We start from the raw sequence: 26,300 nt of genomic DNA, 5'->3' as shown, positions 1-26,300 counted from the left end.
ATATTATTAAGCCATAAAAAAGGAAGTACTGATACATGGCGCAATGCAGATGAACCTGAAAATGTTATGCTAAGCAAGAGAAGCCAGACACAAAAGATCACATATTGTATGATTTCCTTTATACAAAAACTCCAGAAAAGGTAAATACATAGAAATAGAAAGCAGATTGTGGTTGCCAGGCCAGAGTAGAGAGTTAAATGACGATTAAATCTTTAATGTGTGTGAGGCTTTATTTTGCAGTGGTGAAAATGTCCTGGAACTAGATAGAAGTGGTGACAGCACAGCTTTGCGAATGTACTAAATGCTGCCAAGTTGTTCACTTTAAAACGGTTAATTTTATGTTACATGAATTTCATCTCAAATAAGCCTAAAGAAATTAAAATAAAGTATGAACTACAGTTAGTAATAATGTACAAATATTGGTTCATTAATTACAACAAATGTACCATACCACAAATGTACTGCACTAATATAAGAGATTATGCAATGTAAGTATATATGAAATCTCTGTATCATCATCCCAATTTTTCTAGACGTCTCAATCTGTTCTAAAATAAAGTTTATTTTAAAAAACCAATACTATTTAAGAGAATATAAAAAATTACCTAACTAAAAGAAATTATGTTAAATAAAGAAAAAAAAAGAATATGGCCACAGCTTTTAAGTTGTGGGGTTAAATCCAATGAGATTAATATGAAACCCTGAAGTTCTTAGGAGAATTGAAACATTTTGGCCTAAAAAACAAGAGAGAGTTCAAAATACAAAAAAGCTTCTGAGCTTCCAGCTTATTATGGCAGTGTTATGGACTGAGCTGTCTGCCCCCAAAATTCATATGTTGAAGCCTTAATCTCCAATGTGTCTATATTAGCAGATAAAGTTAAATGATGTCACAAGGGTGGGGTCCTAATACAATAACGCCTGTGTTCTTATAAGAAGGGGAAGAGACACCAGAGCTCTCTCTCAGCATATGGGCACAGAGGAAAGGCCATGTGGGGACACAGTGAGAAGGAGGCTGTTTACAAACCAGGAAGAGATTCCCCAATAGAAACCAACCCTGACAGCACCTTGACCTTGGACTTCCAGACTCTAGAAGAACTGTGAGAAAATAAATTTCTGTTGTTTAAGCCACCAGGTCTATGGTATTTTGTTATGGCAGCATGAGCAGACTAATACAGGAAAAAGCCTGAGATAGCTATTCAGGTCTATTATGAAAATCAAAGAGCAAAGAGCTCAGATAGTAGATTAAAGAGACAAGGAGAACAAATTCAGAAACTATTCCCAGGAAGCAGAACTGAGTCCTAAACCAAGAAACATTCCTTGGTTCCAGGTGTGGTAGACCTAACATCATGTGCTCTGATAAATTTCAAAATTTTATGCGTTAGTGAAAGCTATGTGCCTTTCATTCCTCCCCTTATGTAAATGAGAATGTTTTTTGTGATGATTCTGTACCTGCTTCACCATTATATGCTAAGTATGCAGGAACAGTATTTAACTTCTCATTTTAATTCATATATTTCTGGGTCAAAAAGAAGCTGCACCTAAGAAACACTGCCTGCGTCAGATCTTTTGCAGTATGTGTGACCATGGACGTCTGCATGATACCATTATGGAATAAGACTTTTGGGGAGCTGGTGATTATAGTTTGTATTTGGATGGATGGTTCATCATGTTGCCAATGGACTAGCTAATAGATTGCTACATAAATAGTTCCCAAAGAATCATGTCTCCTGGTATCCACATTTTCTCTAATACTCTACTGGATTAACAGGGGGACTGATTATAAGCTTGGCTTTGGCCAGTGGGACTTGAGCAAACATAACACAAACAAAGCTTTACTAAGCACTTACCCATTGAGATTTGTCCTCTTAAAATACTCTCCCAACCACCAGGCATGTGAGCGAGGCCATTCTTATCACTATTTCCAGTTGACTTAGCAGATATGTGCAGCCACATGATTGGCCCCAGGCAAGAACCAACAAAATTATCCAGCTGAGCCCAGAACAAACTGCTCAACGGTAACCAAATAAATGCTTGCTCTAGCCACGAAGTTTTAGAGTGTGTGTGTTTGTGTGTGTGTACACGTGCACATGCTTGTAGCAATAGATAACAGGAAAAACAGTGGTTATTTTTCTGAAGATATTTTCATTAGAATAATGAGGACCAAATATAGATTGCAATGAATAAATGAGCAACTGGGAGGTGAGGGATCAGAGATAGTAAATTTAGGCAACTCTTTTCAGATGTTTCATGGAATGAGAAGAGAAAGTGAAAAGGGGATATATTTAAAGGGATGTATGGGATGAAAAAATTTCTTGAAAACAGGAGTAATGTCAATATTTTAAATGTTGACAGGAGTGAGTTAATAAAAAACGAGATTTGGAACATAGGATGGTTGGAACAACGCCTGATGGAACAAGATCCTTGCAAAGGCACAAGACAGAACACAGGTGAAGGGAGAGCCATTGTGGGGGGGGGCAGTGGAATCTTCCATGGAAGGACAAAGGGTATTATGTTTGTGGAATTCAAGGACCTGCATAGGTGAGATAACAGGGGTTTGAGGCATTTCTATTATTTTATCTCCTATTTTCTTTGGGAAGTAAGAGATGACTGTGCAGTGAGGTGGAGGATTTGGAAACCTGAACAAAAGAGAGGAATAGAGTAGCCACCAAAGAATACTAGGGAAAGTTCTGATTGACAAATAGAATAATATCAGAGCACTTTGAAAGGTCCCATTGAGGTTGGAAACCATGAATGCATAATATCTCAGATTTGGATTATTGTGTAATGTTCTCCATCACTATTCAGCAGCCTGGGTGTAGGAGTGAAGATGGCTGACCATCAGCGAGAGCTCATTAGATATGGCACTTTGTCAGACTAAAAGGACGGCAGGATAAAGAAATAAAGGACCAAATATACCAACTGGTGAGTGTTTTAAGAGATGAACTGGTTAGGCGAGGAAGTAGAAGAAAATGGGTATGATAGAATGGGAAATGGTACATGTGTCAGGTGTGAAGTTTCAAATGAAATAGAATTAACAGAATGAGAGAACTCAAAGTATTTGGTCAAGAGGGTCAGATGATCAAACATTAGGTTTCGGAGTTAAAAACGGATACAAAATGGTGTAAGCAAAGCAACGTTTTCCAAGTATAAGCATTTTAACATTTATGTTATTGGGTCCTCATAGCTGACATGCCTTCAGGCATAGAGATGACTCAGTACAGTGGTGAACAGAGCGGTCATAGGTCTCAGACACACCTAGTCTGGATGCTAGCACTGGGAGAAAGGAGAAATCAACCTTTGCAATCATTTTCCTCATCCATAATTGGGGATAATGGCACTTTCTACCACACAAGGCTTCCATAAAGATTTAATAAAATCATGCATATTAAGTGTTTAATACAGCCTATGACATACAGTAAGCACTTAATAAACATTAGCTTTATTATCATTGTTATTAATGATAGTTATTATTTTTGTACAATATATTCTTTATATTTTAAAGAATGATTTCTAAATACTTTCTCTCTAAGCCATTCTTTTAAATCATAGTAGCATCTTAATGACTTGTATTGATTAAATGAAGAAGAAATTTTCAATTTAGTAGAGATCATTCCAAATGAAATAAAACTATCTCTATTCTAGGCAGTCTGGGAGAATCAGGTGCAAGAAAAATAAAACAAAAACTCTTATTTGTATAGGAAGTTATCCAGGTAATTATTTCCATCATTTTTCCATGTCTTCTCATTCTTTGCAAAAAGAAGTATAGATAAAACGTTCACAGTAACTGTACTCTGAAAAATTTTCTTTTCAAGATTCAGAATTGCAGTTAAACGTCTATGAGTGGATGGACAAACTTAATAGCAGCTGGCTCATTTACATAATATATTTACACAAAAAGGCTGGTTTTTCAGTTTTCCTGAAGATAAGCTATAAAATAACTTAGCTTATTTTGTGAATTACTTTTATCTAAGGTAATATTTTAGCTGGTGCCTTATCCATAGTGTATAACAGTTCATTAACTGCTCAGAATCCCAAGCAAGATTGGGTAATGAACATGGGCTTTGATAAAAGAGGGAGTGTGTTCAAATCCCAATTCTGTCATGACCTTGAACACGATTCTCAACTACTTTAAATTATTATTTCCCCATCTATCAGTTAGACATAACATTAACAATTCAACAACAGTTTTGAGTTATTACAATGGTTTATAATAGCTATTATAGTACAGTTACTATAATTGTTTATTAAAATACCTATGAATCTATTTTCATCATTTTTAACAACAAGCATAATTGTTAATTAAAACACATGTGATGTGTACAGCATATCATATTAATTAATATTAATTCTCTTCTATCTATTTAATATACTCTTCAAGGCCCAGGCCACCATTAGACCTGTGACCTGCGAAGCATTCTGTGAAGGGGTATTCTGGTTTGGGGAAACAAAAAAGCAACAGAGATAAATATAATACTAATACAGAATGATATAAATAATATTGTAGAAATAACAATACACATAGCTAATATCATATGCTAGCACTTTATCTAACACAATATTATTATCACGATTCCCATCTAAGTTCACAGAATATATGGCTCTAAGGGCTGTGATCTTAAAGACGGCACTCTAATGCCTCTGGAAGGAAACTATACCCTAGATCAAGCATGATGAGGGCCCATCAGAACTCTCTCAGAGCCAGATCCAGTAACAGCGGTGAAGGAAGGGAAAGAGCACAAATCTCTGACAAACTTATCTTCCTGTCTGGGCAGCACAGTTGTGCATTAATTGCTTAGAAACATAATATTAATAAAATGTATGAGAAGGTTTTTTAATCATTCCTAAATCATCCTTTGAAAATAAATGAAAGTTTCAGTGATTTCAAGATTGAACTCCCTTCAGAATAATAAAGGCAAACTTCATCAGTTTAAAAAGACAAAGGAAGAATCATTATATTCTCTTTTAACAGACTTGTTGAGTATTTCTTTAGAACAAAATAACTCATTAAAGAGGGCATTCTGTCCTTTTATACACCAATGTACTCAGCTAATCATCTAATCAGTTTAGTGTCCCTAAAAAGGATGTAAATGCTATTTAATTTACTAGTCAAGTTGGCTATGGAAATTACTACTTAGCATGATTGCCTGTGGATAAAGAACAAACACGTAGGAAAAAAAAATCTATTTAATAAGGTCATTTCGCCCTTCTGAAATGACACTATCAAAAACATGTCTAGATTAGTAAATTATGTAACTGAGCCAAGATTCTATAAAGTAGTCCAAGAATCATTAAAAAAAAATAATAGTTCCCCGGGTTCTTTAAGTAACAGACACTTACAGGCCCTATAGTGCTTACAAAAATGTTAGCATGTTAATTATCACTTACCTGTTTCAGATGCTTCTGTATTTTAGACTCCACATCTTCAATGTGTGAAATCATTTTGTTGACACATGGTGCTGGGATGTTTACTAAAGCACAGCTTTTACGTCGGCATGGGTGGCTTAAGTAAATGCCTGCATTCACCCCTATAGATAAAGCAGACAGAGGACATCAGTTCACAGTCATATACAGAATAGTAAACCCTGATGTTCAGAATGTACAAAAAGTATTCTGCTTTACTAGTACTAACACTCAAACTTTCTTTAATCAACAGATTGATAAATGTCAGAGAATTATAGAATTAACCTTCAAATAATCTGAAAGCTAAAATAAAATGATCATTTATAACTTAAACTGTAACAAATAAAAATAAATCTAAGAAGCAAGAATAAAACTTCAAGCAAGTTAAAAAGTTAAAGTGTTCCACAGCATCACGAAAAAATTTAGAAAAAGGTAGAAACCAGTTAATCCATTTTTCTAAATAGATCCTGAATCACTTAAAACATGACTTTGACATGTATTTTAAATTCTCCCCTTAAAGAGACCCCACATGTTCCAATGTAAATAATATCTAACCACTCAGGCATTGAAGAACTTCTTCCTTAAATCCAGCATGGTTTCTCTTGCTGAAAAAAAGTAAAAGCGGGTCCCTATCATCCTCATAATAACCTCATTTTCTACCTTCCATCTCTAAAAATTGAAGTCTCATGTAAAGAGTGACTGATGTTCTCACTATGGCATTCAAGTTGTACTCATCATAAAATCCACTCAGTCTGATGTGCCTCAGTGATTCTAACCCTGGCATGTTCCGAATCAACTGAAGGTTGCAGCAGCACAGCAAAGTTGTCCGTGAAGACTCCACCAAAGTGCTTACTTGCAGTCTTTTTGCCTCTAAGGACTCTACTGGTCTGGATTACAGCTGCAATCACTGATCTTAAATGCAAGACACAGAATAGGCTCGGTGCCTCAATAAGAACAGTCTGATGTCCTCATTGCAGTTAACCTTGAGGAACACAGAGTAATGCTGTTGTCTCCAGTCTGTGCCTTTTGTTTCAATGTCAACACACAGAGATGGTAAATATTTTAGATAGCTTCATTTAAACTGCAATCTTTTAAATATCTTTAAATGATATCTCATAATATCCTCCTCCAAAAATGCAATCTCTGTCAAAACGGCATGTGTTTAATTTATAAGTGTTTACTCTATTCCATATATATTCCTATCCCATATATAAAATAATAGCCCATATAGAAATATATATATATATAAACAGTTTTGAGCACTAAAGTATGTGCCAAACATGGAACTGTACTAAGTTTTGTTTTTTGGTTTTTTTTTTGCGGTAGGCGGGCCTCTCACTGTGGTGGCCTCTACCGTTGCGGAGCACAGGCTCCGGACGCGCAGGCTCAGCGGCCATGGCCCACGGGCCCAGCCGCTCCGCGGCATGTGGGATCTTCCCGGACCAGGGCACGAACCCGCGTCCCCTGCATCGGCAGGCGGACTCTCAACCACTGCGCCACCAGGGAAACCCTGTGCTAAGTATCTTCGATGTCACATATTATTTAATCCTCACAACAATCTTATGAAATGGGATTATTCTCTTGATTTCACATGTGAGGAAATCAAAGCTTAGAGAGGTTATATAAAGTGCCCTATTCCACAGAGCTGGGATGTGTGAGAGCTGGGACTTGAACTATATTTCTCTGGCTTTAGAGTGTAAGCAATACCATGAAGGTTGTTTTTATATTTTTTTAAATGTGGCAAAATAAAGAGAAGCAGTTCTTAAAATATATTTCAGGGCACCTCTCAAAAGTTTCACATATCACTTGTTTTTGAAATTCAAATGTTCCTTCAAGATATCAATGCTGATATTCTAATGTATTTTACCATGGTTTGACCATAGTGAACGCATATACTCAGTATGACTATTTTTTTGTGTTATATTCCATTTTACCTCTTTAGTTCATACACACACACACACACACATATATATATATATATATATATATATATATATATATATATATATATAGTTTTTTTCATCTCTGTAACAGTCAAAGGACCAAAAAATAAGCTGGTAAAAAGTACATATTGATCTCTTATCCAAACGGCCTGATAAGGGCATGTTGCCCTTCCCCAAGAAATAAGGTTTTAATATAGTACATTTAGCAACCAGGGAATTGCCCTTATACTCAAAAGCATTGTTTTGCTTCATTAAATGTGGAGAAAACAAGGACAGCAATGACTCATTTAACATTTTTCTACGTGTGCCATTCTCAACCTACTAGGTGAGTATTAATTAATTTCCACCACACTCCATGGTTTAGGATTAACATTTTACATATGGTTAAGTGGGGAAAATGAAATACTGTGAAGTTAAATTTTGCACTGAAAGTCTACAGAAGACATGGCATCACAAGCAGCACAAGAAAGAACAAGAATTCAGGAGTTCTTATTACTGCTTTATTCTAAGACATGCACAGTGTAAGTTAAAACTTTCCTTTCCACTTCTTTTTAATTTTGCCCACATTATAGATACACTTAGGTCACAAAACTAGGTGTCCATGGTCACTCATTTTTCAACTTGACTGATAAGTAACTGTGCTTTTTTAAGCTAAAACTACTCAGTTGCTAACCTCAGATTTCTCACTGAATAAATGAACTAGTTGGCAGTGTGTTATATAAGATCATTTTCACCTAAAATTCCATGATACAATGAAGCCACAGTTTCAGTTAAACATAAATGGATAGAACTCCTCCTCATGAAGCCTGTGCACAAAGGATCAGGGTGAGTATTTCAAGAATTAAGCTCAGGCAGGACACTCACTCGCTCTAAAAATCTGCCCAACTCCAATTTCCTCGCTCAGAATCAATGCATAAGAGCAAGATCCTGCTGGACCTAGGCCAGAGCTGAGGTTTGTTGAGACTGCAACATGAAACTTTCGTTTGAGAAAAAATACCGTCAGCCTGACTGTGCGGGCAAATGGCAGTTTATGTTCATTAGCTGTCAACTCTCCTTGCTCAATGAATTTGATCCTTACATAATTAGTTACTCACACAGGCCCAATAATTTAAGATTTTATCACTACCATCCTTCCTTCTCTTCTGATTTTAATATGTAATTCCTTTACATCCATCACCCCAGTTACTGTATCACTCCTTTATCTGACCTCAGCACTCTGAGTAAAAAACTTATCTGAACACAGATTTCTTTTCCACATTTGATTATCCCTTTTAACATCTTGATTTTCTTCCCAAAATGTAGAATAAGCTAGTGCTCTTAAGTTTAGCAATAATTTCTTGTCCTTGCAAAGCCTCTGTGTGATAAACAGAAAGTACCTTTAACTTTTTTTGTGAAAAACAAAGTTCCTTTTAGTTTTGTTATACACTGGGGGTGGGGGAAGGGAGAAGGAGACCTTTCCCTGAGTAAAGAATGAATGGGCCGATTAATTGATAAAAATTATCCAATCTAGAGACTTCCCTTGTGGTGCAGTGGTTGAGGGTCCGCCTGCCAGTGCAGAGGACATAGGTTCGAGCCCTGCTCCAGGAAGATCTCACATACCGCAGAGCAACGAACCCTGTGCACCACAACTACTGAGCCTGTGCTCTAGAGCCCGCGAGCCACAACTACTGAGCCTGTGTGCCACAACTACTGAAGCCTGCATGCCCAGAGCTTGTGTTCTACAACAAGAGAAGCCCCCACTCGCCGCAACTAGAGAAAGCCCAGGTGCAGCAATGAAGACCCAATGCAGCCAAAAATAAACAAATAAAATAAATTTTAAAAAATTATCCAATCTGGAGAAGAGAAAGAAAAATGAACAAAAAAGAACAGATGCTCAAGGAATTGTAGGAAAAATTCCATCAGTCCAACACATGTGAAGTTGAGGTTCTGTAAGAAGAGGAGAATGAATTTTGGAGTGAAAAATAACAGAATAACAGCCAAAAAATTTTCAAAATTTGATGAAAAACATCAATTCACACATCCAAGAAGCTCAACAAATCTCATACAATTAAAATATAAAGAGAACTATGTCTGGGAACATCATAGCCAAACTGCTGAAAACCAATTGAAGAGGAAATCTTTAAAGCAGCCAGATAACAAAAGGACACATTACATATAGGGGACATGGATATGAGTAACTGCTACATTTGCCATCAGAAACAATATAGGCCAGGACATAATAGAAAAATATTTTTAAAATACAGGCAAGAAAGAAGGAAGGAAGGGAGGGGAGAGAGAAACATTTAAAAAATAAATTTGACTTCATCAAAGTCAAAACATTCATCATGCCTCAAAAAGGTATTACAATATGAAACGACAAGCAAGAGAGTGGGAGAAAACATGTATATATCCAACAAATGATTTATATCTGGAATGTGCAGAGAAAACTTACAACTTCCTATATAGGAAGACAACCCAATAAAGAATGGGCATAAGACTTGGAATCTTCCAAAAGACAATACACAAATGACTAATAAGCATGTAAAAAGATGCTCAGCTTCATTAATCATCAGAAAAATGCAAATTTAATTAACAGTGCAGTACAACTTCACAATCACTAGAATACCTAAAATTTGAAAGACTGGCAAAGCCAATATTAGTGAGGATATAGAACAACTATAACTCATATATTGCTGGTGGAACTGTAAATGACTTTTGGAAAATAGTTTGGAAATTTCTTATAAAAGTTAAGCATACACTTATCATATGACTCAGCATTCCACTTCTATGTATTTACCCAAGATAAATAAAAATCCATCTATAAAAAGACTTGTGTGTAAATATTCATAACAGCTTTATTTATAATAGCCCCAAATTAGAAAATCCCAAATTTCCATCAATGGTTGAATAGATAAACTATACAGCACTCATGCAAGGGAATAATACTGAGTAATAAAATGAACAACTACTAATATATGCAACATTGAAACTACTAATATATTCAACAACATGGATGAATCTCACAGACCTCTTTCTGAGTCTTTGAAAGAAACTGGACACAAAAGAGCACAAATGGAATGATTCCACTTATTTAAAATTTTTAAATGTTAAAACTAAAATCATATCAGTGGATATGAGGGGTGGAGTGAAGAGACAGTGACCACAAAGAACATGAATGAACTTTCTGAAAAGAGTATCTATATCCTGTTTAAGACGGTGGTTAAATGGATGTATACATTTGTTAAGTCATTGAACTGTATACTTAAAATGAGTAGATTTTATTACACTTAAATTTTACCTCAACAAATTTGTTTGATTACAAAGACCACCAGCCATTCCCTAGTGACAGAATTCAATAACCTTGTACCACTCTCCTTCTCTTTTAACTCATACAGAATATAGTAGAAAATACTTCTTTGAAATGTTCTTTAATAGCTTTCTTTTACTTCCTCATTGCCTATTTCTCCTCATATTCCTTAATCATGACTACTTGGTAAGAAATAATCTTTCCCCTTTATAGTCTCTCCCTTGGTCATCTCCTCTGAGTGCTTGACTCCTAAGTAAACATCTTTAGACTTAACTTTACACTGAACTCCTTGCCAAATGTATTCCAAAACCTGTCCTTCCTAGAGCCCAAGCCTAGCACTGAATGTAGGGAAGGGAAGGATGGACTTGCTAGATCCTATGCAGTAGGGGAGGAAGAGAATTAAAATTAGAATGTACTCTTTGAGAAATTGATATACCACAAACAAGGAAATAAATTCATGACATCAGTAAACTAAAATGCCAAAGTCAGAAAGGCTACAGAGGAAAATGAGCACATTTGTATGACCAGATATAGAGCTGGAAAAGATTAGGGAGATGTACAGAGGGAGGTGGCAGGGTGGCAGGGATCTGATACATTCCAAGCAGTGAGCATAGTGTCTGGCACAGAGTCGATAATCAGGAACTATTTGGCAAATAAAAGACTGATGAGAGAGTAAAGACATACCCAGATGAAAATTTCGGTTTCAGGCCCATCTCCAATATACTTGGTATTAAACATTTGGACTTTGTCAAGGACAGCAAGCCAGAGGTAGTCTTAAAAGGACCAAACCCATTCGCAAAGCCAGTATTTCTAAAACTAAACTCATCTTCATTCCTTTCCTTTCTTACTTCTCTGTTCCCATTATCAAAGTTTGCAACAGTTAAACCATTGTTGAATCCTCCTTTTCAAGTTCCTGTAACAATATACCCAGTCGGTTTACCAAATCTTAACAATTCCTTTGTAATCTCTTTAATTCCTATCTTTCATATCCGTTTATCATTCATAGATCAAACCCTTATTACCTTAAGCACAAATCATAATAAAATAATCGTTTTTATAACAATTAATAAACAGAAACCTCAATTAGAGTCACGAGACCAGCAGGGGGAGCTCTCACACCCTGCGATGATAACAGAGCCCAACAAGGAGGAGGACTCCTCTTCCTTCCTGGCAAGGACTCAGCCAATGAAAAGCCATGGGCTCTTTGTTTACTATAGCCCTCCCAACTTCCTTTTCCCTTATATAAAAGAGTTCTCCTTCTCTTGCCTTGGGGGAACTTGCACATGGCTCACTGTGGTTTCACACCCCAAATCTGCTGACCCCAAATAAACCTATCTTTTCTGGAGAACTATCCAGCAGCTCATTTGTTTAGGTGAATAGTTTCCATATTTCCTTCTGTAACCAAATAATTCTGCATAGTGCACTCAGACTCATACTTTCAAGCAAAGAATTTGGTAACATAATATCTCCAATCGAATCTATATAGGACCAGAGACTGAGCAATAATGAAGTTCACACTTTTGAGCCCGAAATTCAAAATGCTGCTTGACTGCCCCTCAATCATCTCTAGCTTTATTTTAACCAATTATCTTTAAATTTCTGAATCTTTCCTATGCTATAGTCAAAGTAATCTATTTTTTCTGTATTTTGTGTTATTTCATCACATTATTTGACTCATTCTGTGGTTCCTGCTTAATTTCCCTGCTCACGTTTCTTTTCATATACAAATACATCCTTCAAGATTCAGTTCAAATCCATCCTTATCCATTAACAATCCTCTTAATTCTTAGAGGCCATACAAACTGGTGTTACTCGAAACACTAAAGATTCTTGTCCACAGTATTCATTTGTCATACACTACTGTGATACTGTGATTTAGAATAAGCAATATATATTTGGTCTTCATGTGTTTGCAGCACAGAGTTCCTAAAACCCTTGTAATTTCCTAACTTTTGAGAGCAATTAAAGTGTCCTTTGTTATGTTAATGAGGTGACTTTTGGACCCCACCTAAGGATGGGGACTCCGGAGAACCAATCTTGTGATTACAGAGTTGGAACTTTCAGTCCCGCCCCGAACTCTAGGGAGGGGAGAGGGGCTGCAGGGTGCATCAATAGCCAATGGCCAATGATTTAATCAATCTTGCCCATGTAACGTAGACTCCATAAAAACTCAAAAGGACAGGGATCGGAGAGCTTCTGGGCTGGTGAACACATGAAGATTTGGGGAGACCAGCACACTTCGAGAGGACATGTAAGCTCTGTGCCCTTCCTCCATATCTCACCTTACGCATCTCTTCCATCTGCTGTTGCTGAGTTATATCCTTTTATAATAAACCAGTGATCTACTAAATAAAATGTTTCTCTGAGTTCTGTGAGCCACTCTAGCAGATTAGCCAAAACCAAGGCAGGGAGGGGTGTAATTGGAACCACCAATCTATAGTGGTTGGTCAGAAGCACAGGTGACAAACTGGGCTTTTGACTGGCATCTGAAGTGGGGCAAGGGGTAGACTTGTAGGACTAAGCCCTTAACCTATGGGATCTGACACTATCTCTGGGTAGCTGATGTTAGAATTGAGCTGAATTGTAGGACATCCAGCTGGTGTCCAAGAATGGCTTAGTGGTGGGGAAACCCCATGGTCACAAACTGGAATTGGCTGCAGAACCTTTTAAATACTTTGTGTCATCTTTGTTGTTACTCTATACAACCATCCATTTCTATTGTTTTGTACTAATTGGTGTATAATTATATTTTATTTGGCTTGCAAGATTATACATTCCATATAAGAATCATTTCTTAAATATCTCTGCACCCTAATAGCACATGTATATTCCAGTGTCTTTAATTAATTGGTTAATAAATCAATAATTTGATATTTTAAAAAATTTGTCTAAAACTAACTATGGCCCATAACTAACATTGGGCAATAAACTCTAAGCCAGAACATTAAAATTCTATTCAAGATTTCTATTGAACAAAAATAGATAAATAATCAGAAGGGTAACTTATACCAATTTTATCCTGTCAAACTAACAACCTGCAGAGCAGAGATTTACCAAAATTTAGATTAAATATTTTAATAAATATGGAGTTCTCCACCAGAATGATCTGAGAAGAAACAAATATGAAACTCTATACATAAAATGTATACATTTCATCATCTCTTTCTACTTCTTACAACATAAGATACCAGAAACACTTTCTGAGCTAATGTTTCATGGATTTTCAATAAACAATTTTTAATTCTGGATTTCACACACCAAAAACATTAGTCCTTATTCTTTTTCTTCTAAGAAACATATCCTCAATGAACTAGAAAGCTTCTAGCACTTGCCAATCCTGGCATGAAGGATAAAGAAAATGTTTATTTCAAAAATTCATACATTTCTGAAATTGTAAACAATTCTTATGAACCAAATTTTAATTAACAATATACTATTAATAAAATTTATTAAAATATTATATTCTTATATATCATTACTCTGTTAACTATTAATGATATTTACAGTGTATTTCTTAATAAAAATTTAACACTGACATTACAAACTAATGAGTGAATATAAATATAGCTTATATAGGTTACTATACAATTTAGATTCAGTCCTTACCTTCAGTATTTGTCATTTTATTTTCAAGAATAATCTCAACAGCTTCCTTAGGGGCACCAAATAAAACCAAAGCTTGTGATGTGGCATTGTCTTTTTAAAAGAAAACAAAAATTTCAGTGAACAGTTAATATTCATTTTTAAAATAAGCAAAATAATGTACAAAACTATGTTGTGAAAGTGCTGTCCTTGAAAAAGCAACTAAAATATTGATATTAAACAAAACCCACAGTAGAATATCTTTAGATGTTTTCCGTGTTATTCATTTGGCTTAACTCTCACAAGTAGGTATTCAAAATAGCATGCAGCTATTAAAAGCAGAGAGATCATCCAGATTGACATCACCAAAACGGTGGGGTAGGAGACCCTAGACTCCATCCAACAAACTTCAACAATTAGACAGCTATCCACAAACAAAAGTAGCTCTGGGAGAGCTCAAGAGTCCACTAAAAAAACTTCAGCAACACAGTGGAACAACAACAACAACAACAGAGAATAACCACACAAAAAGGAAAGGAAGACAGTTTCATTTTGTCTGCATTATCCCACCCCCTAGGTCCACACTGCTCAGTGCCAAGAGGGAACTCTCTGGTCTGAAATAGTTCCTCTCACTAGGAAAGGGTGAGCAACCAGCTTCCCCACCCTTTTGGGGCACTGCACAAAGGACCATCTTTGGTTTCATTCCACCCAGAGATCAGCAAAGCTGAGAAGTATAAAGATGGCTTGGCACAAGGAAGAATGGCAGAGGCTACCAGTATCAGTCATGCAGCAGCAGTGATCATGCTTTACAGTGGCCTGCTCTGCAGAGGACCTCAGCTTCTTTGCTGGCAAAGTTGTCCTTCAGAAATGAAGGAGAAAGAGTTTCCCAAACAAGAGCTGAGGGAGTTCATCAACATTTGACTTTCTTTACAAGAAATGCTGAAAGGAGTTCTTCAAGTTAAAAGAACACAAATTAGCAACACACAAAGATGAAAATATAAAACACATCAGTAAAAGTAAGTATATATTCAAATGTAGAATACTCCAGTACTACAGTGGCATATTAATCACTTAACCCTAGAATAAAAGTTAAAGGGCAAAAGTACTAAAATAGCTATAACTGCAATAATTTATTAATAGATACCAAATATAAAAGATGTAAATTGTGACATCAAAAACACAAAATGTGGAGGGTGGGGTATAAAAGGGCAGAGATTTTGTATGTGATTGAAATTTAGTTGCTATCAGCTCCAAACAGACTGTTATATCTATAAAATGTTTCATTTAAGCCTTAAGGTAACCACACAGCAAAAACCTATAGTATTACAGATACACAAAAGAAAAAAAGAAGGGAGTCAGAGTATACCGCTATATTCGATAAGGAAGACGGCGAGAGGAAGAAATGAACAAAGGAACTACAAAACAGGCAGAAAACAATCAACAAGATGCCATTAGGAAATCCTTTCCTATCAATAATCACTTTAAATGTAAATGAATTAAACTCTCCAATCAAAAGGCACAGAGTAGGGCTTCCCTGGTGGCGCAGTGGTTGAGAGTCCGCCTGCCGATGCAGGGGACACGGGTTCGTGCCCCGGTCTGGGAGGATCCCGCGTGCCGCGGAGCGGCTGGGCCCGTGAGCCATGGCCGCTGGGCCTGCGCGTCCGGAGCCTGTCCTCCGCAACGGGAGAGGCCACAACAGTGAGAGGCCCGCGTAACGCATAAAAAAAAAAAAAAAAAAAAAAAAAAAAAAAAGGCACAGAGTAGTTGAGCAAATTAAAAAAAAAACAAGACTCAACTATATATATATATCCTATTACAAGAGACTCATTTCAGCTTTAAGGGCACATAGAGGCTCAAAGTGAAGGGATGAAAAAAGATATTCCATGCAAATGGAAACCAAGAGATATCAGAGGTAGCTGATCATATATATATATATCTTATGACCTCATATAGATTTACGTCAGACAAAACAGTCTCATTTACAATAGCATGAAAAGAACAAAATATTTAGGAATAAATTTCACCAAGAAATTGAAACATCTATATACCAAAAACTGTAAGATATTGATGAAAGAGATTGAAGAACGCAAAAATTGGAAAGAGTTACTCTTCATGGATAAGAAGAGTAAATATTGTTAAAATGTCCATTCAATTCAATTCTTATCAAAATTTCAATAGCATTTCTCACAGAAATTTTTTTTAAATCCTAAAATTCATTTGGAACATCAAAAGACTCCTAATAGCCAAAGCAATCTTGACAAAGAAGAATAAAGCTAGAGGCATCACACTTCCTTATTTCAAACTGTGTTACAAAGCTCTAACAGTCAAAACAATATGGTACTGGCATGAAAACCGACACATAGATCAGTGGAACAAAACAGAGAATCCAGAAATAAACCCATGCATATACAATCAATTAATATTTGACAAGGGAGTCAAAGCTACTCAATGAGGAAAGGATAATCTCTTCAATATATGTTGCTGGGAAAACTGGATATTTAAATACAAAAGAATGAAACTGGACCCTTATCTTACATCACTCACAGAAATTAACTTGAAATGTATTAAAGACTTAAAAGTAAGACCTGAAATCATAAAATTCCTAAAAGAAAGCACAGGGAAAAAGCTCCTTGACATTGTTCTTGTAAGGACCTTTTGGCTATGACACCAAAAACACAACCAACTAAAACAAAAATCAATAAATGGGACTACATCAAGCTAAAAAGCTTCTGCACAGGGACTTCCCTGGTGGCACAGTGCTTAAGAATCCACCTGCCAATGCTGGGGACATGGGTTCGATCCCTGGTCTGAGAAGATCTCACATGTCACAGAGTAACTAAGCCCGTGTGACAAACTACTGAGCCCATGTGCCACAACTACTGAGGCCCGCGTGCCTAGGGCCCATGCTCCACAAGAAGAAGCCACCGCAATGAGAAGCCCGTGCACTGCAACAAAGAGTAGCTCCCGTTCAATGCAACTAGAGAAAGCCTGCACACAGCAACGAAGACCCAACACAACCAAAATAAGTGATAAATAAAAAGTTTAAAAAATAAATATAAATAAATAAAAAAGCTTCTGTACAGCAAAAGAAACAATCAACATAATGAAAAGGCAACCTATAGAATGGGAGAAAATATTTGCACACCATATATCTGATAAGGGGTTAATATCCAAAATACACAAGGAATTCATACAATTCACCAGCAGTAAAACAAATAATCTGATTATAAAATGGGCAAAGGACCTGAGTAGCCATTTCTCCCATGAGTACTAACCAAGGGAACACAAAACAAAAGACAGTACTCCAAGTACTAAAACCAAGAATGAAAGAAGGGTATTACTATCTTACAGAGTGGTTTACAAGGGAATACTATAAACAAGATTCTACCAATAAATTAGATAACCTGGATGAAATGAACAAGTTCTTAGAAAGCCACTAGCTATCAAAATTGACTCAAGAAAAAACAGAAAATCTGAACAGAACTATAACAAGTAAAGAAATTAAATCAGTAATAAAAAATCCTCCCACAAAGAAAAGGCCTTGGCCAAATGGCTTCACTGGTGAATATCACCAAATATTTAAAGAATGCCTCACTGATGCCTTTTTAACTGTGCCAAAAATTATACAGAAGAGAGAACACTTGCCAACTCATTCTATGAGCCCCATATTATCCTGACAGCAAAATCAGACAAAATATTATAAGAAAATAAAATTATACACGAAATATTTCCTTATGCACATGGATCCTCAAAAATACTACCAAACCGAATCTAGTGGCATATAAAAAGAATTATACATCATGTCCAAGTGAGATGTATTCCAGAAATGTTTCAACGTATGAAAATCAATCAATGCAATACTAACCACACATTTCAATAGATGCAGAAAAAGTGTTTGACAAAATTCAATCCCATTCATGATAAAAACACTCATCAAAATAGGAACAGTACGAAACTTCCTTCACAAAGGTGAAAAATCCACAGCTAACATCAGATATTACAGGAAAGAATGAAGTTTTTCCCCTAAGATCAGGAAAAAGATAATCATAGCTACACTTTGCCACTTTTATTCAATACTGTTCTGAAGATTGGAGCCAGAGTCATTAGGCAAGAAAATTAAAGGCATCCAAAATACAATTTAATAAAGGCATCAAAAAGAATAAAATATTTAGGAATAAAATTAACAAAAGAAGTGCATGACTTGTTTGGTTAAACAAGTTTCACTAGAATCTACAAAACTGTTGAAAAAATTAAATACCTAAATAAATAGAAATATATCCTGTGTTAGTGGATTCTAAGACAATTTTGTTAAAGACACCAAAACTCTTCAAATTGATCTATAGGTTCAATGCAATTTCTACCAAATTTCAGCAGCTTTTTGTTGTTGCTGTTTTTCAGAAATTCTCAAACTGACCCTAAAAATAACATGGAAATGCCAGGGACCCAGATTAGCTGAAATAATATTGAAAAAGAAGAGCAAAGTTGGAGGAATCATACTTCCTGATTTCAAAAATTATTACAAATCTAAATAATCAAGATGGTGTGGTACTGGCATAAGGACAAACATGTAGATCAATGAAATAGAAGTGAGATTCCTGATATAAACCCATATTTATGGTCCGTTGAATTTTAAAAGGGTGCAAAGACTATTCAATGAGAAAAGAATAGTCTTTTTATCAACAGATAGTACTGAATATATGAATGTAAAAGAATGAATTTTGATTTCTACCTCAAACCATGTACAAAAATTAACTCATAATGGATCATAAACTTAAATGCAAGAGCTAAAACTATAAAACTCTTATAAGAAAATGAAGGGGTAAATATGACATCAAAGGAACAAGCAATTTAAAAAATTAAATTGGCTTCATGAAAATAAAAATTTTTGTGCTGCAAAGGACACTATCAAGAAAGTGAAAATAACTGAATTACTTTGCTGTACACCTGAAACACTGTACATCAACTGTAGCTCAATTTTTAAAAACTCACATAAAAACTCCCCAAAAAAGAGAAAACACAACCCTACTATGAGCAAAAACATTCATAAATCACATATCTCATAAAGGTCTAGTTTCTAAAAGATATAAAGAATTATTATGACTCAAGAACAGAAAAAGACTAATAACCCAATTTAAAAACGGGCAAAAGATTTAAAGAGACATTTCTCCAAAGAACACATACAAGTGACAGTAAACATATTTTAAAATCCTGATCATTATTTGTGATTAGGGAAATGCAAATCAAAACCACAGTAAGATGCCACTTCACACCCACTAAAATGGCTATAATAAAGTTTAAAAAAAATAAAATTTAATAAGTGTTGACAAGGGGGTAGAAAAACTAGAATCCTCATACATTGTCATTTGGAACATAAAACCCTGCAGCTGCTTTGGAAAAAAATTGGCAATTAGAAAGTTAAATATCAAGTTACCAAATGACCTAGCAATTCCAGTCCAAAGTGTAGACTCAACAGAAATGAAAATAGACGTCCACATAAGAACTTGTACTTGAATATTCATAACAACATTATTCATAATAGTCCAAAAGTGGAAACAACCCAAACACCCATCTACTGATGAATTTATAAAACAATATGTGGGGGGCTTCCCTGGTGGCGCAGTGGTTGAGAGTCCGCCTGCCGATGCAAGGGACGCGGGTTCCTGCCCCGGTCCGGGAGGATCCCGCATGCCGCGGAGCGGCTGGGCCCGTGGGCCACGGCCTCTGGGCCTGCGCGTCCGGAGCCTGTGCTCTGCGACGGGAGAGAACGCAGCGGTGAGAGGCCCGTGTACGGCAAAAACAACAACAACAACAACAATATGTGGAATATACATACAATGGAATATTTCTCCGCCACAAAAAAAGAATCTCGACAGAATTCCAGTTTAAAAGAAGGCAGACACACAATGCCAACTATTTTATCAATTAATTTCTATGAAAAGTCCAAAACGGTCTCCCAACCCCCCTCCCCACACCCTCCACTTGCCAAATAAATCCCTGCTGCGAGGGCAATTCTGTTACCTCGGAAGTCCTTGCTATAAATGTCAGCAGAAAAGGTTATCAGGCGTTAACGTTGAGAGGTGGCACCGAGTGGAACCTAAAATCCCGTAGGCGGAGCATCACTGCGTCCGGACGTTCTCGCGGTGTCTTGAAGAGAATTCGCGGCTCGATGCTGCAGTCACTCACGGCGGAGCAGATGCTGCTCCGTGAGTTGTTCAGGAAATTGTACGGCTGGACTGCCTTGCTTTAGGCTTCTGCTCTTGCGCGTCTCCGCCACGACCTGGCTGGGGCGCTGGTGTTGGCGAAGGGGCCTCCGGGCAGGACTGAAAGTGGTCACACACACACACACACACACACGGGGGAAGGCCTGGCCGCCCGCGCGTGTGGGACCGCAGGTTGGCGGTGATGCCAAAGGGCTCGCTGACTGGCAGGTAGGCCTTCACGACATGGGGGTGCGGGCCACCTGGGACGCCTCGAAGACGCGGCTCCGCTTCTGTACAGGACACCACCAAGCACTTGTTCCTGACCCCGGCTCTCCGCAAGGTACTGGGCTCCAGGAGCCCGCGCTGGCTGTCAGCATGCGGCGTAGAGGCGGCGCCGGGCGGACGGTGGGAGCGATCTGAGTAGCATCCCGGGCGGTGTCGCATCTAGGACCTCGAAGCGCACGCCCCGCGTGTTCTCCTGGCACAGCGCCCCCACTGGAGGCCGGCCACGACGCTGTACTTGCTCTCGTTGAGGGACTGCACACCCCTGGTGATGTCGGTGGGGATATCGGGGCTGGTGCCGGCGCACGAGATCTTGCGGGCCTAGGCCACATCCCACTCGTACTTCTCTTCCAGGTAGTTGGCCCCAATACTTGACCTCCTGGTGGGCGGACACCGCGCTCCTACTGTCCACCGCCAGGTCATTGGGGACGGGCCACGCTTCCATGTGCAACGGATTGCACTTGTTGCAGGTCTTGGACAGGCAAAGCACATTCGACTTTTCGGAGACGGTCTCACGGTACCAGATGACATGGTTGGATTTCTTGATAGGGGATGCAAGTGTGGTCCTTCAGGCAGCTCACCAGGTGCAGCTCAACGGCACCTGCAGTGATGTGCTCCCCGACTCCTTGATGATGCACTGCTCCCTGGGATCCGACTTGGCCTGCGGCTTCAGCCCCTCCACCTGACCAGTTTGGGCAGGTTAGCCGGGTTCTTGGCTTCCACAGCGAGCCTGAAGACCAGGCTTACACTGAACTTCATCACGTGCGTGTAGTGGGCATGCTCAAAGGTCGTGATGGTGCCTGTCTTCACCAGGAACTGGTCGACACCCACCAGGCCGACGATGTTACCGAAAGGCAAGTAGCTTTGTGGTTGCCAGGGGCTGGGATGGGGGGTGGCAGCTAATGGTATAGGGCTGCTTTTTGGGGTTATGAAAGTGTACTGGAATTAGATAATGGTGTTGGTTGCACAACCTTGTGATTATACTGAAAATACCCAATTGAAAGAGGTGAATTTTTATGGTAGTGTATGAATTATAATTCAAGTTTTTAAAGTTAAATACAGTATTATTGATACCAGCACTGAATAAAGCTACACATGCTGAGTGAATCTCTGCATGATGAGTCAATTTTCATGTGAGTCTGATTTGACATCCAGTCCTTTTTATTATCTCTATGATATGTGAAGGGAAATTTGTAACTTCAAGAAATTTATATTAGAAAAGAAAAAAGGCTGAAAATTAGTGATTTAAGCATCCAAATTAAAAATATATGGGAAAACAAACCCAAAGAAAGTAGAAGGAAGATAAGGGGGCAATATCTGAAATTAACAGAAAGCAAACCAACAACAACAAGAAAACAACCCTAGAGATTATTTAAAAGGTGAGAAATTACCACTTTGAAAAATATAGCACCAATGAATACATCTGGCAAAATTGATCAAGACAAAAGAGAAGAAACAGAAGAAACAAATACAACTTATGAATGTAAAGCAGAAATATTGCATACAGAGGATATAAAAATAAAACATTATTAACAATATTGTATCAATACCTGTAAAGTTTAATCAAATGAAATAAATACAATTCAATACATGTTCACAATTTATAGTAAACTATAAAAAAAAACTAAAAAAATCATATTTAGTGGTGAAACATTAAAAGTCTCATCTTAAAAATCAGGAACAGGGAGATAAGTGAGCACATTTTTATTGCCTACATTTAACAGAGTACTAAAGGATCTAGACTAAACAATAGAAGAAAGTAAAACTATTAACTCATTTTCAGATTGTCTAATATTAGTGAATTAATGACAGTTAAAATTAGGAGATTAAATATGGTAAACTATATAATAAAGGTATATTAGCATATTTACATATAATATATAAAACTAAATGTGATTTGGAAGAGATGAGAGAACACAGTGTACTGTTTCTTAATGTGCATTATGAGTGCACAGATACTCGATTTTATCAATGTTTGTTGTCCTTTACATATATGTTACAGATATTTTTACATGTATGAAATATTTCCTATTTCAACATAGAAAGGTGCTATTCTCTAAAAACACAGTATTATACAGTCTCTGCCTTTTATATGGAAAGGATGCATTATGAAAAAGAATACATAGAAAAATTAAGGCAATATCAGTATCTTAATACAAATAAATAAGTGATGCTGCCATGAAATGCACTTTAGTGAATATATTGCCTGAGTATCCAAATATTACAGGTGGTAAGTTTGTAAAAATGTACTTTTTTTTTTTTTTTTTTTTAAAGGTGGTATTTTATTTTATTATTTATTTATTTTTTTAAATTACATTTTGCAACTTTTTGTTTTTTTTTTTAATCAATTAATTTGGCTGTGTTGGGTCTTCGTTTCTGTGCGAGGGCTTTCTCTAGTTGTGGCAAGTGGGGGCCACTCTTCATCGCGGTGCGCGGGCCTCTCCCTATCGTGGCCTCTCTTGTTGCGGAGCACAGGCTCCAGACGCGCAGGCTCAGTAGTTGCGGCTCACGGGCCTAGTTGCTCCGCGGCATGTGGGATCCTCCCAGACCAGGGCTCGAACCCGCGTCCCCTGCATTGGCAGGCGGACTCTCAACCACTGCGCCACCAGGGAAGCCCCAAAAATGTACTTTTAATTGTAATAGAAATTAGTATCCCAGAGCTAACTGTTTGTAAACAGGAGTCATGTGAAAATACTGTTGGTCAGCATGTTTAAGATATGGCTGTGACTCTACAGAACAATTGGAAAGTTTAATACTTTGTTTTATTTTTTATTTCAACTGAGAGCACAGAATAATCATCCAGTTTGCTAAGCTTATTTATAGTATAATAAGAATTTTGATATAACCACAGTAGTTGCAGGGTGATTTACACAATATAAGGAAGGGATTTATTTTTCATGTGAAGAAGAGTATTATTATGTTGAATATCATCTGGTGGAAGTTAATAAATAAGATCTGAGGTTGTCTTCTTGTGATGTTAATGACAAACCTTTTCAAAGGTTGGTGCATAATTAGGTTCAATACATCATCCAGCAAAGATTGCTTTGGGCTTAAAAGTTTAAAATTTGCTAAGACTGCTAAGTTTCTGTAGTTTGAACATGGACATCTCAATGCTTTGCTTGATAAGCTGAATGTTCTTTATAGTATTTGTTGTTGTCTTACAAAGAGGATAGGGAGCTTAATGATGGTATGATGCCAAAGAGATAGAAATCAATTTTAACTGATAATCACTGTTTATGCCAGCGTTCCAAATATTGGTCCTAATGTCATTTAAATACAAATATCCTGAACTTACTGAGTACATTTCAAAAGACAATTTATTAACCATATTATTTTCTACACAGTTAGCCAGCCAGATGTATTTCCATTTTGTATGCATTTGCAGGAATAATCTATATCAAAGAACCCTTAGATTCCACTGTATAATGTGATGTGTGGTTTTATCTGACTGTATATTTCTCCATTGCATAGACAGAAAGTAGGTGTCCTGTCGTGTTTAACATGATTAACTTTCTCCTAATGTACCACACACAAGAGCTTTTGCTTGCAATCCAGTATGGACTGGTCATTTTATGTTCCAGTACAAAATAAAGAGTCTTTGTCAGGTTATTCAGAGGGAAATCACCAGCTCAGCTCTATGAAGTCTTGGAACAAACTATTAGTTTTTAATTAACATTATAATTAATCCAAAAATGTTCAATAGTTCTTTTCAAATATTTAAACATGAGATAGGCACAAGTATAATTTGATTATCCTATCTCTTTCCAAATTGTATCTTTGGGAAAATTGTTTTATGTGAGAAACCTAGTCCATTTTGCTAATCTAAGGTTGAAGTCATTTTCCAGACATGAAAAGGTTTTGCTTAAACATCACTACACAAAATCTGTAAAAATGAAATAACATCAATTTTGTTACATAATATTGATAGAATGAATAAAGAGATAAAAAACAAACTTACTGAAATATTCTGAAAGTAACTGTGGTGCTAAGCCACTAAAAATCCTACACGAGATTCGTAATCCTACATGAAATCCATGGTGTGATATCCTCAACTATGTTTGGAATACTAAATGACTGCTTTCTTTTATAGCCCAAATAAGACTGTGGTGCTTTGATTGCAGTAATAGCCCCACTAATTTTCTCCTTCCAGTGTTCACCTTCTGCAATGTGACTTTGCAGCATCTACCACTAAGAGGTGGAGTCTAATCCCTTGCCTTTTGACTCTAGGCTGGGCCTATGACTTGCTTTGGCTGATAAAATATAGCAGAAATGATAGGGTGCCAGTTCTGAGCCTTGGCCTTGTGACCTTCTGTTCCCCCTCGTACACCACGAGGTCAGGCTGCTGTAAGAGTATGAGAGACAACATGGTGCAGGGCTGAGTCAGTGTGGTTTTCCCAGCCAACACCCTAGGCCTGTGAAGGCCCAGCTCAAATGAGCAAGATCTGTAATGATGCTTAGCTGGCCTGTGGCTTACTGCAGTTGCGTGAGTGAGCCTTCCTGGGCCCACTTGAGAACCACCCAGTACAAGTGAGCTAAAATGAATGTTTATGATGCTCTATGTACCTGCATTTTTTGTGGTTGGTTGTTACATGGCCTTAGGGCAGCAATGGATAACTCATATGAAGACTATTGTTCCCAGTTAAGTATTCGAGACAAAATTCTATACCAAGGATTGGTAGACTTTTTTTATAAAGGTCCAGGTAGTAAAAACTTTTGGTTTAGTGAGTCACATGCTGTCTCTGTTGCATATTCGTCTTTGTTTCGTTTCTTTTTACAATCCTTTACAAATGTAAAAACTATTCTTAGCTTTTGGGCTGTACAAAAAGGGTTGCTGACCAGATTTGGCCCATGGGCTGTAATTTACTGACCTCTGTTCTATATCAGGCAAAGACATGATATTGCTAACATGATGCAGAATAAAAGATGCAAAAGGGGCCCAAGTTGTAAAGTAATGTGGTAAAATCTAATACAATTTTTAGAATAGAATCATACAAGTATTTTTTTCATTTTTCATTTTGTATGTTTCTCTTCAGTGGTGTACTGGTAAAATTTTAATAACCACCTGTCACCATACCACCAATTTCAACCAGTCAATGGAGTGGAATTGAGAAGAGATGTATATAATTGGCTCACATGAGCTAGTAAGAGCTGACTCCAGCAGACCATTGTACTACCTACCTATGGTACTGCTTATACTGTAGTTCAGTAGTAATTATATAAGAAATTGATTATAATCCATACAGTAGGTTTTCCTTAAACTGATTTACTCCTTTTGCTTACCTCACCTTCCTGATGCCAGTAAATTTTGGTTTTGTGACCCCTGGTCCTGGAGAACACTACTGTCCTAACAACTGTCTTCTGTGAGTGACCTGAGTCACATTTATCTATGACCTAGTTTCAAAGAAAATCACTTAAGGATAAACTTACCTTTCTTTGTTTGCTCTCCTCCAGTGGAAGGATAGGAAATTATCTTATTTTCAGGCATGGTTATTTACAGTCCTTTGAAACCTAATTAAAAAGAAAAACATTTAACTATCATGAATCAAAATTAGTTTTAATTACACTAAAAATTGTCAACTCAAGAACTGGTAATGTCAAGATAGGTTT

General features: G+C 37.1%; 1 protein-coding gene and 1 pseudogene across 1 annotated transcript in view; both read right to left on the bottom strand.

Moving 5' to 3' along the window:
* CCDC178 (coiled-coil domain containing 178) overlaps positions 1 to 14,902 on the bottom strand; it is a 358,040-nt gene extending 343,138 nt beyond the window's left edge. The window contains exons 1-3 of the mRNA XM_065889454.1: positions 14,875 to 14,902; positions 14,236 to 14,325; positions 5,386 to 5,525 (exon numbers count right to left, since the gene is read on the bottom strand). Of these exons, the coding sequence (XP_065745526.1) occupies positions 5,386 to 5,525; positions 14,236 to 14,325; positions 14,875 to 14,902 (258 nt within the window). The remainder of the gene's footprint in view (positions 1 to 5,385; positions 5,526 to 14,235; positions 14,326 to 14,874) is intronic.
* Positions 14,903 to 20,386: 5,484 nt separating this feature from the next.
* Positions 20,387 to 26,178, bottom strand: LOC136132552 (elongation factor 2 pseudogene; annotated as a pseudogene).
* Positions 26,179 to 26,300: the final 122 nt, after the last annotated feature.

This window comes from Phocoena phocoena, chromosome 13, assembly GCF_963924675.1.
Source record: "Phocoena phocoena chromosome 13, mPhoPho1.1, whole genome shotgun sequence".
NCBI lineage: Eukaryota > Metazoa > Chordata > Mammalia > Artiodactyla > Phocoenidae > Phocoena > Phocoena phocoena.
Note: the sequence above shows the minus strand (reverse complement) of the source record. Positions and strands in the feature narration are given on the sequence as shown.